At 44.8% G+C, this 15545-nt stretch overlaps 1 protein-coding gene across 3 annotated transcripts in view; it reads left to right on the forward strand.

Annotated features, from left to right (window-relative positions):
* Positions 1-15545, forward strand: part of AXIN1 (axin 1) — a 66074-nt gene that overhangs the window by 26349 nt on the left and 24180 nt on the right. For all 3 annotated transcript variants that reach the window (XM_054586741.1, XM_054586740.1, XM_054586742.1), the window contains exon 3: positions 12587-12727. In XM_054586741.1, the coding sequence (XP_054442716.1) occupies positions 12587-12727 (141 nt within the window). The remainder of the gene's footprint in view (positions 1-12586; positions 12728-15545) is intronic.

The raw sequence follows: 15545 nt of genomic DNA on the forward strand, positions 1-15545 counted from the left end.
TATAAAGATGATGTTACTAAAAACTGTAAATAGTTTTAGGATTTTTTTTTTTGTTTTGAATTATATTGCTTTTATCCATCCGAGTATTCTTTTTTTTTTTTAGTTTTAAAAAATTTATTGATTTGAGAGAGAAAAACATCAGCTTGTTCCACTTATTTATTATGCCTTCGTTGGTTGCTTCCCATGTGTGCCCTGACTGGAGATCGAACACACCGCCTTGATGTATCAGGACTATACTCCAACGAACTGAGCTATAGGCCAGGGCTTCATCCAGATATTCTTGCCCCATGACAAAGGTGACTGGATGGATTACTGGCCAAGTTCACTGGAAAAGAGGGTGAACATAATGAATGAAGACCAAACTCAGGGTTTTGGTGGATATAATGTCACTCAGCAAACACATAACACATAGCTTCAGCTCCACCGCCCTTACGTAAATCAGGATATGTATATATGCCGCAATATGGAGGTGCTGTGCTCAGCATCCAACTCTCTTTAGCAGGCCAAATATTTAGACATGTTGAGCCCACGTTGCTGACTATTGCTGGAGGAGACAGAAAACAAAGGCCCATAGGTGCACCTGTGCTGAAGCCCTCCCCACCCCCACCCTCAAGGCCACCCTTACAGTCTGCAGTGTGGAAACAGCAGTATTGAGCAGGACATGATGAGGCCTGGGGTGAGGCCCTCAGAAGAGACACACCTTGGTGGAGATCCCAAGGGTGGAAGGAACAGGACTGAAAGAATGTCTTATTTGCACCTTGGTTCTTTGAAATTCCATTTACTTTGGAATGTAAGTTCTGTGGTGCTGCAGTAGAGCTGTGTTGGAGATGCTTTAAAGATAAAACATTTCCATGGGGAACAAAAAGACTGACAGCATAAAAGCCACCCAGGCCACTTATTCTTCCCTGTTTCAGTTATTACTATGCATTCTATGTACATATAGAATCATTTCATAGATTCTGAGTAGTTCGGCTTTTTCATAAGGTGGTCATGTTAAGTTCATTTGGATAAAAGAAACTCTTTTCAGAGGAAAAATCCTTTTGAAACATTGTGAAAGAAAAAGCAGGAGCAGAAAAATCAAATACCTCTTACAGAAACAAAATAACCAACGATTTTCCATTTCTCCCTCAGGTTTTCACTCTCCACACAGATCTCAGAGTGATGGAAACTAGACATACACTTCCTGGCGGGGGGGGGGGGGCAGGGGGCAGGGCTGCCACACAAACTGTTAGCTTAGAGAGAACCTTTTGAGAATTATCTGATGTTATGAAGTAAAGAGAGCAACTTGAAGCTTAGAATTAGTGATTTCTGAATTACTTCAAGGAGACAAATCATATTGTTTTATGAACAGAATTTTGACCTTGATGAAATTCATAATTATATATTTAAACATTTTTAATAAGCCACATTTTTCAGAAGTTACTATTTTGGTCTTCTTAAAGCTTCCACACTGAGAACTGGTCTCCTCACCAGAGAGTATTGTGGGATGTTGGAATTGTGATCGTAAGCCTCTTAGATTTTGTTTGGGGTTATTGACTGATTCTGACCTGTGTTAACGAGATTGTGAGTCACACACAATCTTCCATTTTGAAGTCAGCAAGGACTCGGGTCTAGAGCCTCCTGCAGTTCTCTTGTTCATGTTTGAAAGACCTCAGAGGGGTATGTGCAGATAGCTTCTCAGTAAATTACTCTAAATTGCCTGTAATATGTTGGGAATTGCCACTTCCAAAAATTTATTGCCACTGTGACTATTTGAGTTTATGAAATATGATTGGCACTGGTAAATCCCTTGGAGCTTTTATTCATTGAGGTATCAAGGCTGGAATGAGGGGCTGGGGTCTCCTGGGAAAAGCAGGGCCTGGGCAGGCTGACCCCTACATTGCAATGAAAGCAATTCATTAAAAATGTATGATGGCATATTCATTAAAACATTTTTTGTTCCACTTTTTAACTACTACCATATACGAGGTCTGTCTAGAAGGTATCCAGCCATGTAATATGAAAAATAGAAACATTTATTGAAGAAGATATAAGATACAAGAAACATTGAATGTAGGACAATGACACCTCAGTCCCCTTCAGAGTAGGCACCTTAGGACCGCACACAGTTCTCCCAGTCTATCAGCTGCCTGTCGTATTTTCCTGAATCTCATCAATGTTCTGAAATCTCTTCCCTTTCAAAGGTGATTTTAGTTTTGAGGAAAGCCAGAAGTTGCAGGGCACCAAACCTGGGCTGTAGGGAGACTGAGTCACCTGGGTGATTTGAGTTTTCGCAAAAATAACTCCGTATGAAATGTGATGCATGAGCAGGTGTGTTGTCAGTGATGAAGCTGCCAGTCACCAGTTGCCCATAGCTGCGGCCTTCTGAATCATCCAAATAATTTCCATGGAGAAATGTTCAAACTTAAAGCAAAATTTGATGCAGATTCATTGCTCTACTCAGTCATTTTGAATGTGATAACCACACAGTATACATTCTCACTCAATGGCATCTACCATCCTCAATGCCTAGTACATTAAAGACATCATTGTTCATGCCCGTGCATTCTAGTCCACTCTCTGCCAGGTTATACTGATGTCATGCAAGTCGTTCTTGTTATAGTAACAATGGCTGGACTTTTTCTGAACAGACAGGTGAAGTAAGTTCCTATTTATCAGATCCATGTGAACTTTAAAATCTGATGTGAAACAGCTGTGTAAGTCCAGGCCCTGCAGAGACTTCTGACATTTAAGAAACTGGCAGTGAGCAGGGTAAAGCTGATTTAAATGTGCAGTGTTTACTGAATAGAGAGAAACGGGGTCTCTATTTTTGTTAACTCACCATGTTTGAACTCTCACTAGTAAATTCCATAAGTGACTTCTGTATAGTGCTTTATAGCATTTTCAAAGTGGTCTTCATACATACTGTTCCATATATTTCAACAACTGCTCCTCAGAGATAACATACACATTATTGTCAGTTATACAGGCATACCTCAGAGACTTTGTAGGTTCAGGTCCAAACCACTGCAGTAAAACAAATACTGCAATAAAGTGAGTCACAAATTTTTGGCTTCCCAGTGCATATAAAGGTTACATTTACACCGTAGTCTATTAAGTGTGCAGTAGCATTATGTCTAGAAGATGTACATACCTTTTTTTTTTAAATCTTCACCCAAGGACATATTCAGTGATTTTAGAGAAAGAGGAAGGGAGAGAGAGAGAGAAACATCGATGTGAGAGAGAAACATCTGTTGGCTGCCCCCGCTCCGTCCCCTGCACACACCCCAACTGGGAATTGAACTCACAACCTTTTGGTGCACAAGACAGTGTTCCAACCAACTGAGCCACCTGACCAGGGCAAAAATGTACATATATTAATTTAAAATACTTTTTTGCTAAAAAAATGTGAACCATTACTGAGCCTTTAATGAGTCATAATCTTTTTTTGGTGGAGGGTCTTACTGTTGATTTGTAAAAAATGGAATATCTGTGAAGCACAAAAAAGCAAAGCTCAACAACACAAGATACACCTATATAAGAAATAAATTTGATGCAGGAAAATTACAGGTAAACAAAAATATGACCTGATATCCCACTGCTCACGGTTAGCACTATTTTATCTAGATCCTTCAAGAGGAGTCTTGGCACATACATAATCTTTTTTCCCCTGTGAAAAAAGGACCCTAATCCAGAATATGTATCTTCAACAATTATATTAAAGGGTACTGATTTGAGTATTATAGCTACCTATGAGAATTATGGCAAAGAAGAAGTGATACTATGTGGAACACACTCCATGCCTTCTCTTATGTGACTGTCATGCCAGCTGCAACGAACCTTTTCCATGTATGAGCATGGGCTACACTGAGTAGGATGTTCTTCTGACTAGAGCCTTTAATCTGGATCGTTGAGCACTTGTATCGACTCTCACAGAAAGTTAGTTTGAATTGTGGAGTTTAACTGCCACTTGCAGCCTTCACCACCCAGTTCTCCTGTTTCATGTGAGGGACACTGTGCCCAAACTGGACTGCACGGTTGCCATTCTGTGCTTCACATGTGCTATTCCTGAAGACTCATGGAACCCTTATAAAGAAATTACCATTGTTGTCCCACTTGGCAGGGAAGGAATGGTGACTTGCCCAAGTCAGTAGTTGGCAATTGGTGGTCCCGAGGGTCTCTATAGAGAGCCAGGGTTCTCCACTGTCAGTCTCTGGAAAGGGCAAATGCGAATGACCACCCAGCCGGTGCCACTGACCACACAGCCTCTGGTCTTTGATTTTGATCATTATTGACCTTCGATGTGTTGTGCAATTCAGAGCTCATTCACAGTGGTAGGCAGGGTGCTCCAGCTGTATGATAAAAATAAATACAAAGCCTGCAGGAGTGTGAAACCACGAGGTGATCTCATGGCGACTGATGGCCAGACAGGAAGCTTGCACCCGGTACAACCAGGTGACTCATTTTCTGAGCCTTTCATGTCCCACCCTGAGTGATCTCTGAGCTTTATCAAAGAGGCCGTAAAGTGCTTTGTGGTTCCTATTCAGCTTCTGGTATCACCTGTTCCTGCCCCCAGCGGTGACCCCAAGTGTCTGTTACCTAAGTAAAACTCACAGTAGATATATAAGTTGGGGTATATAAGTATCTACTAAGTATTATAAGTAGATATATAAGTATGAGGGGGCTTCATGAGGGGCTATTTATTTACCTTGGCTAATAATTTGCATAAAGGCCAAATTCCTGATTTTGTGCAGAGCACAGAACATAGAGATTTTTATAGTTGACATAGGCCTGATTTCTATCATATTTTTTAGTATAAACTTTTTGGCCTTTGGATGCAAAGGTAAGTTGTTTTCTAAGTGATAATATGTGTGTGTGAACATGGACAACATGCACCTAAATTATCACTATTGCTAAAACAAAACAAAAACAAACAAAAAAACAGAGGTACATCTCATCTGTGAGTCGTACCCTGCATTTTGTACAGTGGCTAATTTGAAATGAAATGTTCATCCTGACCGCCTAGCGCCTTTGTCTTGGTCATTTCTTTGTGCTTTTTGAAGACTGCACTATGAAAAGATCGAACTCTAGGAGTGAGTTGCTTTGTTGGGAAGCAGTTCTCCCCTTTCTTCTTCCTAAGGGTCAGGCTGTAACACCGGTCCAAAAGTTGGTAGTATCTCTTTGGGTGATGACCTCTTGCTCAGCGGGGGCTCCTTGAAGGCTATAGAAAGAGCTCTGGTCTGGAAGCCCTGCACCCAGATTTGGGTCTGGACTCCCCAAACACCTTCCCTTGAGAGAGTGACAGAGTGGAGTGGGTGCTCGTCCTGCCGGTATGAAGTGCTCTCACTATGGGAAGCATGTACCCTTCAGCTCGAGGGACAACTCAGGTGGCCTTTGCCAGATGGGTGGAGAAACAAGCCTCCATACCACAGAACACCACCTGGCGCAGAAGTGATGACTACCTGTATGAAGTGACCTTCATGGATCTCAGAATCCATGTGCTAAGTAAAAGAAACCCAGCAAAAGGAAGCATGTACTCCCTGCGTTGTGCCATTTATAGAGAATTCTAAAAAACTCAAACTTCTAGTGGTGGTGGTGGGTGTAGAGGGGAACTGGACAGAGGAATTACAAAGGGGTACAGGGAAGTTTTGTGGAGTGATGAATGCATTATCTTGGTCTTGGTGAAGGTTTCATGAATGTAGACACATGTCGGAGCTCTTTTATTACATGCAGTTTATAGCACGTAATAAGGTGTATGTCACACTTCTGCAAGGCTGTTTTTACAAGGCAGTTTATGTGCCCTCATCTAGGGAATCTAGGCTTTCAAGATTGGAGGGTATAGTAGCATTCATTTCCCTAAGGCTTGGAAAGAACCCAGCGGTTTGCTTCCGGGGGGTGGTGACAGGTGTGGGCTCCTGCCAGTCAGGTCTTAGTGAAGACCAGGCTCTGGGGAGGATGATGCATTTGGAAGCTGCTTTCGGTAGGAGACGGTTGATAACACGCAGTGTTATTCTTGCCTACACATCCTCTGACTGCTGGCTTTGTGGGTGCAGATTGATGACAGCTGCGCAGGGTCTGAGCTCAGCTGGGATGCTCCGTCCCCTCAATGGATGTTGCCGACAAGTCAGTCTAGCATCTGCTCGTCATTGCACGACCATGTGGTCCCTGCAGACCGTTCCAGGTGGCCACCTGCTAAGTGATGCCGTGTGCCTGAATCTTCCTGCAATGAGTGCTTGTTTCCTGAGCTCCTTGCCACCCTCGTCCCTGAGAGACTCAAACAGGAAGGTACATTGGATGTCACTAGAGTCTGGTGAGGTGGCCATGCACTTGTGCGGATTGTAATATGATCAACAACTACTCTTCTGACACTTGGCCATGGAGGCTTCTGATCAGTGCAGAGCATCCTGGGCACGTTAGAGTTGGCCCCTGTGGGCTGCTGTAAAATCAGGGTCTTTGCTTTGTGCCAGTGTTTAATCCTCTTGCATAGTTTATGCCTGATTCCCCCTTGTCCCCAAGGTGGTGAAAGCCGTGTGACCCTCTTCTGTGGTACAGGACAACATATGCAGTTTAAGCCGCGCTCATTGGTTTATCTTTGTGGAAGGCAGTGGTGGTGTCCTAGGTTTCTGGCTGCCCAGTGACAGTCCCCTGCCCTTCTGGTGTCAGAGCCCTGCCCTGGACATGGGGGTGTGGAAGGGGGTGCTATGGTGGGAACATGGCTAAGGCCGGGCCCTTAAGGTGTGGGCTCTAGGCTCAGACAGGAGTGGGTCTGAGGGAATGATACCAGCACTGAGGAAGGGGCAGACCTTGGGCTTGTCAGCTCTCCCCACACCCACCTGCCTTCTGTAGCAGACCCCTTTCTGCCAATGCTGCTTGGAGGGACTTTTTTACATCTTGTTGACAGCAAGGAACTCATCCTTGCTACTGTTTTTTGTATATCAGAAAGCTGAAGGATTTCACCAGAGCCAGCAGTTCTGCATCCAGATTTCCATCTTTGACCTGACCAGAGTCTCTGGGACCAAGATGGATAGAGAGGCATGACGAGGATTCCTGAGGAGCAGACAAATCGTGAGGGGAGCACCTTCCTCCCAGGCAGTCCTCGATTGGCTCCCTGGAGCCCAAGAGTCGGCCATACTTTCCAACTTGCCTCTCTGAGTCCTGAACCTTTTCCCTGACCAGGGCTGCCACTCCTTCCTGCTTGGTTGGTGCTCCAAGGTCTTCAGTCAGTTAAAAAATACATAGTTCCCGTGTTTCTGGCTATTCTTAGCAAGAGGTTTGCCCTGAATTGCCTGGTGGGATCCCATTCCACCCTAGGAGGAGGTAGGATCCCAAAATACGGCAAGCCCTCCAAGGACCTGCAGCCCAGCCCGGAATCTCACAGGTTAAGACATTGGGTTACATGCTCATATTGTGGAGAAGAAAGTGTCATCCTAGGCTGCCAGTTCAGAAAGGTTTCTCACACAGAACTATGTCTCGCCCTCCATCCAGTACAATGAGATACTGAAATAAGAGTAGTTAGGCCCTTAAGAATACAAGACAAAGGGATAAAAAAATGAGAGAGAGAGAAAACTGGGGATGAAGATAAGGCAGTTAACAGACACCCCTTGGTGAAAATCTGTCAGGTCCAGGGAAGGGAGTACTGGATGAGCTGGGACCTCATGCTAAAGAGCAAGGAAGTATTCACAGACCCATGGGCCCACGATTGGGTATGAGCAGAAATGAAAGGAATGGGTTATAATCTACTGGATAAATAAAAATATGAGATCCATACTGGTATAAATAAATGTGATAGAGGTAAAGTCTTCCTTATAGTACAATGCCAGCTAATAAATACAGCTCAAATGATGACATTAGAAAACCACTGGGTGTTTAGATAGAGTATGTACGTAATCTCAGAGTATCTCCTCATGAATTGTGTATTGATTACAATGGGAAAATAGTAAATTCAGAGTGGAAAAACTTGGCAGGCACTTGGTTTGCTGCCAGTATTGGACCAACCAACATGATGTTCTCCTTGATGTGATACAGCATCATTTCTTTCATGTTTCTGCCACAAATGCCTGATGTTAATCTCACAGCAAGAAAACAAGATGTTCAACAGAGTAACTGACCTGGACTCATGAGAATGTCATGATCAGGAAGGGTGAAGACTGAGGACCTACCCAGATTAAAGGAGATGGAAGACACATAATAGTCAACGTACAGTGATGGCCTGGATCTTGGGAAATAAAAATAGCTCTAAAGGCATTACTGGGATGGTGGAAGAAGTCTGAATTTGGCCTTTGGATTAGTGACAGGTATTGCATGGGTTGAACTGCCTGCTGCCCTTGACCTGTAGTGGGAGCAGAGTCACTGTGAGTTACAGGTGAGGGACTGATACCTCGCTTCAGCCTTAGCTCTGGGAGTGGGAGGAGGAGCTGTCAGCCAGTCTCAGAGCCTGCCTCCAGCTTCCACAGAGGGGCAGGCCAGCCAGACTGGCACTCTCTCACCTTCTAAGAAGTGAAAGGTGTAGAAGCTGGAAAGTGACATTTTCAAAGTGTCTGGGTATACAAATCTCTTTGAGGCACTGCTTTCAATTTTCTGGATACATACCAAGAAATGAAATTACTGGATCATACGGTAATTCTGTTTTAATTTTTAGGAACTGCTATATTGTGTTCCATAGTGGCTGTACCATTTTATATTCTCACCAGCAGTGCACAAGTTTCCATAGGAACTGAAAATAACCACCAACCTAGAATTCCGACCCAGTGAAAATGTCCTACAAGAATGAAGGGAAGTACAGCTTCAGACCAACACACACTGAGAAAGTTGTCACCAGGAGCCCCTTACTAAAGGAGGTACCTAAGGATGTTCTTCAGGCAGAAGGAAAATGCTCTCGGGTAGAAACTCCTGGACACAAAGAGGAAGGGACAAATATGTGGATAACTCTAGGTGACTCTCAGTTGGTAAAGCAACTTTCCAGATGCCAGAATAATGCCTTGTGGGGTGTAAGACATATATAGAATTAAAATACAGGATACCAGGTAGCACTTCAGTGTGGGAGTAGGGGGAGGTGAATGGCGGGAATTCTGACCTGCGCTGCCTGGGAAGAGATAAATGTACTTAATTAGACTTTGGTACATCGAGGCTACATATTGTAATCTTTATGGGAATCATTATCAGAATAGTAAAAGGGTTGGTTTATGAGAGGGAGGAGGTAGAACATGAAAAATACTCAAAAAGACGGCGAAAAAGAACAAACGAACATGGATGCGAGAAACAGAAAGCAAGTTAAGATGGTGGCCTCACTCAGTAATCACACTGACTGCAGCAGGACTGAGTGATGTAATTAAAAGAAAAAACTGTGAAACTGGATCTTAACAAAGACACAAAAGTAAGAGAATATAGAAAGGTTAAAGTGAAAAGGTGGAAGACAGAAGTCCTGGGAACAGCAGCCAGAGAGCAGTTACCACAGGCAGGACGAGGGCCCAGGGCACATGTTTGTGTGGGTCCTGTCAGGTTTTATTCTGAGAACTTTGAGAGCTCCAGAAGAGTTGTATATTTCTCTAGATGCACCATTTGGGGTGTTGGCCATATTTGCTGTGCCCGTATTAATGCAGGAGTTTGTGTCTGCTCACCAGCACACATGTGCATATACATGCACATGCATGCACGCGCACGCACTTCCCTCCTGCCTCTGGTTCTGGAGTCCCCCACATGACATTTCCTCTCACACATCACTGGCCAGAATTTTCTTTGTCATATCAGCCTGCAGCGAAGGCTCAGTGGCACTGTTTTCCATGGCAAGAGGTGAGCACTAACCTGTCCCAAGAGCCAGTTTTACTTTTAAAAGGTAAACAGGTGATGGTAGTGCTTCCTCCTTTCTCTTCTCTCTTCCCTTTGTTCTCTGAACTTCGAGCGCATACATACAGTGGGATTTGCTCTACACTAGAGGCAATAGAAAATTAAGAATCCGTGTTTTCCCTGCTTATTGGCTTAAAGATGAATTTTCTGTATGTGTGAAAAGCATGCCCGGGAGCTGTCAGAGGAGGAAGGCAGACAGACTTGGACGCATCAAAATCTGAGGCGTGGTCCTGCCTGACTATGGTTCCTGCCCTGTGGGGAAGGCAAAGGTGGGCACCTGGGGTGTGCAGAGCTCTTTAGTATGATTTGTGGGCTTGTGCTTCCATATTGTAAGTGCTGTGACACCTTTTTCTCTTTGAGTTCTTTTTTGTTTGTTTAACCAAATGGGTGTTCATAAAAAGTTACCAAAATTTAATATTCCCTAAATATAAAATGAAATTGAAAAAGTTTAGCACTTAGCTTATAATTTGAATTCCAGTATGGTGGCTGTTAGGTGACAATATTGGTGATTTTAATCTTTACGTGCCAGGAGAATAACTGTCATTTTTAAAATAATAGTTTTGATACTTAAAGCAAAGAAGGTGATGTTGCATACTTGTGTCATTTTGTCTGTTCTGTGTCAGATACAATCTAAACAAAGAGGTATAACCAGAGAAGGCCCAGGGGCAGACTGTCCTTCTCTCTGAAGATGTCCTCATCTTTCCTGTTAGTTTTTGGCCATGACATGTTCCAAAAGCCTTCATAGCCCTGCCTTTGCCCTCTTTGGGCCAGAACATACTAGTGGCTTCCAAGGATGCCCTCAAGCTACATTGGGTGGATTAGAAAGACTGTGTGTGGCGTTGAACAGTGACTAACCTCCTGGGTGTAGTTCTCCCTCTGTGGTACCAGAATGATGAGAATCTGCTTCGTGAGGCTTAAGGGTAAGTTATATGGCTGAGTGCTGTCCACTGCTGTGACCCTGAAGGCTGGAATAGGAGGATTACTGACCATAGCTGGCACTGTTCCAGTGTTTGTGGCCTCAGGTGTTGCTCTTGCCAAGGCTCCCAGGGAAGATGGCCCTCCTTTGGGGGCCTGCCTTCTAGCTCCACTCTCTGGCCCAGCTCAGATACCAAAAAGTGACAGGCGTACAAGATACCAAAATGCCTTGTCCTGCAGTCTTGTTAAAGCACCTTTTTTTGTATATGTGCATGGCATGAAACGGGGCTTCCAGAAGGTTCTGTTCAGGCAGTGGATAGCCACAAGGGTTCTGTCAGCTTAGAAACAATCCGGTCTTTCCTCTTTCTAAACTGAGGACACTGAAGTCTAAAGGACAAGATGACTTGAGTCAGTGCAGGCAGTCATTCACCAGTACACCAAGCGCTCAAGTACCATCAGCAACAGCTCTAATCAGAAGTGAGGCTGGGGCTGTGAGGACTGTGGCTGGGGCACAGTGTGCACATCACTAAGTATTCACCACAAAATCCCCAACCTTCTACATAGACATCAGGGCCTCCAGAGAACCTTAGTCCTTCCCCACTTCAGCATGATGAGGAAAGCTGATGTGTACATAGATCAGTGGAATAGCATAGACACCAAAATAGGTGCATATTTGACAAGTAGTTCAGATAGGATGCAGGGAAAGATTCAGTACTTAGTGCTAAGAACTGGCTCTCCATTTTGATACAAGAAAGTGAGGTAGATTTTACATACACATACATTTTAGATAAATATATTAATTTTAAAAGAACTACTGAATGATTTGAAGATAAATAGAAGAATATATTTTAATCTTAGAATGAGAAAGGCTTATGTATGTAAGATAGAATAAATTCTATACAGGAAGAGTTTGCAAATCTGATTTCGTAGAAATAAAACACTTTTGTATGACCAAAATCAACATGAGGGAAGTTTTTTTTTGTTTGTTTTTGTTTTTTAAAGGGACATTTAGGGAAAACATTTTTTTTGCATATGTAGCCAGAATTAATAGTAAGAATATTTAAAGACTGATGTAAATCACTAAGAAACTCATAAATGGCACAATGGAAAATGGACAAAAGGTGTAAGAAAAAAAACAAACAACAAAACAAAACAGAGGAAGGAATTTAAATGACATCCAAAACTGCCAGCCTGACTGTTAATCAGGGAAATAACTAAGGTGAGGTATCATTTTCTGGCTAATCATATGACAAGTGGGGGTGAATCCCAGCCAGGAAATAACAACTCCTGGTAGATCGAAGTGACTGGTGGGCAGCGTGAAGCCTGTGTTAACCTCACAGGTACCTTCCCCCACCATCCCCTATGTTCCATCCTGTGGCAGTTCTCAGACCTGTGCATGGGAGTCCTGGCTGGTTCCATTACCTCCTTGAAGGGGTCATGGCCTAGTGTCATCAGGCTCTTGTGAGAACCCCACAAAGTGGTGGGCACTTGAAGGGTTGATATTGCTGCTGCTGCAACACCGAGGAGGTCTGGTGAGCTTTAGGAGAGGGAAGAGCACAACAGCCATGTCCCGTTCCTAGTTACATGAGTAAAAACAAACCCAAATGATAATATGTGTGTTTACTTACATGTTTTCCATGATCCAGAGGAAAGATCTGGAAGATGCCTAGGGCTTAACTGAACCCTCTGTTGGGGTGGGAGGCAGGGTGAAGATGCCAGCCCTTTCTGTCCTTTTTCTTAAATTGTTTACATTTGTAGTTTATATATAAGGATATCCATATGATTCTGAAAACGTGTATTAATGTGAGAAGATGTTGGGCTGCTGCTGACGTGCCCTCCTTGTTTGCAGATATGGATCCTGGCGGGAGCCTGTCAACCCCTACTACGTCAACTCTGGCTACGCCCTTGCTCCAGCCACCAGCACCAACGACAGTGAGCAGCAGAGCCTCTCCAGTGATGCAGACAGCCTGTCCCTCACTGACAGCAGTGTGTAAGTCCCCCCTGCCTGGGTGAGTGCAGCAGAGCACAGCAGCCTGTGCCAGTCCCAGTTGGGGCTTTGTCTTCATGGAACGTGACTTGTGGCTCTCCTCCCAACTTGATGTTAGTGTAACTGACATATAGACAGACTAGCTGCACTGCAGGATTTTTTGTTAAAAATCCTAGCATAAACTAGAACTGAGTTTTGCATTAGTTACTTCTCTCTGAGGCCAAGGCTACAGAACATTTGGGAGAGGGGAAAGCATGGGGTGACATTGAAACAAATTCCAGGGCTGCCTGATCTATAGGAATAAAGGCACTTTGTTCCTTATTTTCTCTGATTTTTATAGTCTGGGGGTTCACTTTAAAGATTTGGCATATGTGCCCTGGTTGGTGTGGCTCAGTTGGTTGGAATGTTGTCCTGTAAGCTAAAAGGTTGCAGGTTCAGTTCCCGATCAGGGCACATGTCTAGGTTGCAGATTCAGTCCCTGATCGGGGTGTATATTAGAGGCAGCCAGTTGATGTTTCTCTCTCACATAGATGTTTCTCTCCCCCTCTCTCTCCCTTCCTTCCCCTCTCTCTAAGATCAATGAGCATGTCCTCTGGTGAGGATGGATGGATAAAAAAAATAAAATAAAGATCGGCACTGGTTAGCAGCCAAGCAGGGCATTTGTCTGCTCAGGCAAACGTGACCCTGGTGCTGTCCTTGAAAGTCTGCATGGTTGTGCAGATACAGGTACATTTCTTGTTGACACTGTTCTGCACTCGTCAGTTTTTTAAATTTAGAAATTGTCAGAGTTGACAGTCCCTGTCATCTCACCGTGGGGGAACAGGGAGACGGGAGCAAGAGAGGAAGTTGGTGCTGCTGGCTGTGTGCTGGCCCAGTGCCCAGATGTTTCAGAGACTACAACCAGGGCTTCACATGTCTGAGAGGTCTCAGTGACCACATAGAGACACATTGATCCTCCATGTCCCTCAGTGGTGACAACGGATCTTTCATGACCTCTCCAGGAGAGCCCTCCCTTTGCGGGGAAGTACTTGTTTTCTGACACCTTGTCCTTCACTTTGGCAGGTGGCTTGTTGGGATGCAAGTGCACATTAGAAGCTTGATGGTGTTAAAAACTCTTACTAGATCAGGGTATTGCCCATGCCACCCGCTGAGGTCATATGGGATCTTCACCTTGCTGCCCAGGATGTTAGACTTGCCCAGCTTTTGGTCCTTTTGCCATTCACCATCTGACCAGCACCGATGGGAAGTATGTGCTACAGGCGGGGGCTGACTCCTAGGCCTCTTCCAGTGTCAGGACCAGAAAGCCTTTGGCTGTGACAGTGAGCACCTGTGAGCCCACTGACCACCATCCTCAGAGTCCTTTCCCCACAAGACTGAGACTGCATAGGGTTAGAGCCAGAACTCCCAGCTAGGCGGGGGCAGCCACTGCCAGCTGGTCATGAGGACACTTCTTCCCCATCCAGTTTGAAAACATTGAGGAGTCATAGATCTGGATAAGAAAGAAAAAAGTGCATCTAAATCCATATTTTTGTAGGTGAACACATATCTTTAAATTATGTACCACTTTTTATAGTTTACACCTTTTATTTGCCTGTCTTTTATTTTTTAATCTTACTTATAAACAGTCTTGAATATTTTGTTGATCCATCCTCTTATAGTTCTCAAAACCAATCACAGTAGTAGTTGAAATTCAGTCATATTTGTTAAATTAGTGTTTGGACAATTGGACTTCTGGTCAGAACGGCAGCATAGGCAGACACAGCTTACCTCTTCACACAAGCACATCAAAATTTCAACTAAAAAATAGAACAGCCATGACTCAAAACTGACAGAAATCAAGTTGAATGGAAAGTCCAACAATACAGAATTAAAGAAACCACATCCATCCAGACTGGTAGGAGGGGCACAGATACAGAATGGGGTGGCCCCATGCCCACGTGGATAAACATTCAGGAGCAAGGAGTCCCAGACCCACACCAGGCCCCCCAGCCCAGGGTTCCAGTGCCTGGAAGGTAAGGCCCCACAACTTCTGGCTGAGAAAACCAGCGGGGATTGAGTCGGTGGAAGAAACTGCTGGGGCCCCAAGCAGTTCCTCTTAAAGAGCCCACACACAGACTCACCTACTCAGACTCATTCCCTCTGAGCTCCAGCACTCGGGCAGCAGCTTGAAAGGCACCAGGGGTACAGAGGGAGAAACTGGCATCAAGGCGAGCAGAGGCCAATGTCCCTTTTCTGAGCTCTCCCTCGACAGAACCAGTAAGCTGGTTCCATATCCGAGACTCCCATCAACCTGGCTAACACTGTTTGACCCCCCTCTTGGAGATCCCAGGAGACTCTGCCCCACACAACCTATGGGCCCACCCAAGCTGCTTTTCCATAAGAATGGCTGGTCTTGGCTCCTAAATCCTATCAAACAAGCAACAGCTGCCTTCAGTGAGCCTCAGCAGCAGCCAGATTACACTCACAGCTTCGCTTCACTGGGGAATCTCCAAGTCCAGCTCAAGCAGCAGCCAGCCATCTCAGATTGCTTTATAGCTCAGGCAGGGGGCCCCGGGCAAAACAAAGGGGGCTGACCTTGGCCTGCACCACCCAGGGCCAGCGCACCCAGTGGGCAACTACAGACCACGTCAGAGCACCACCGCCCTGCCCCCGCACAGCTGATCCTCCACGGACGGCAGAGGTTGGTGGTCAGTGGTCACAGTCAGTCCTTGCAGCTGACTGGCCTGGGTAGATCCCTCCCATTGATCTGCCAACAGCAACCAAGGCTCAACTACAAGAGGAGGGTGCACTCAGCCCACACGAAGGTCGCACCTCGAGTACC

This window comes from Pteronotus mesoamericanus, unplaced genomic scaffold, assembly GCF_021234165.1.
Source record: "Pteronotus mesoamericanus isolate MK-2021 breed Mesoamerican mustached bat unplaced genomic scaffold, CSHL_Meso_final contig_947, whole genome shotgun sequence".
Lineage (NCBI taxonomy): Eukaryota > Metazoa > Chordata > Mammalia > Chiroptera > Mormoopidae > Pteronotus > Pteronotus mesoamericanus.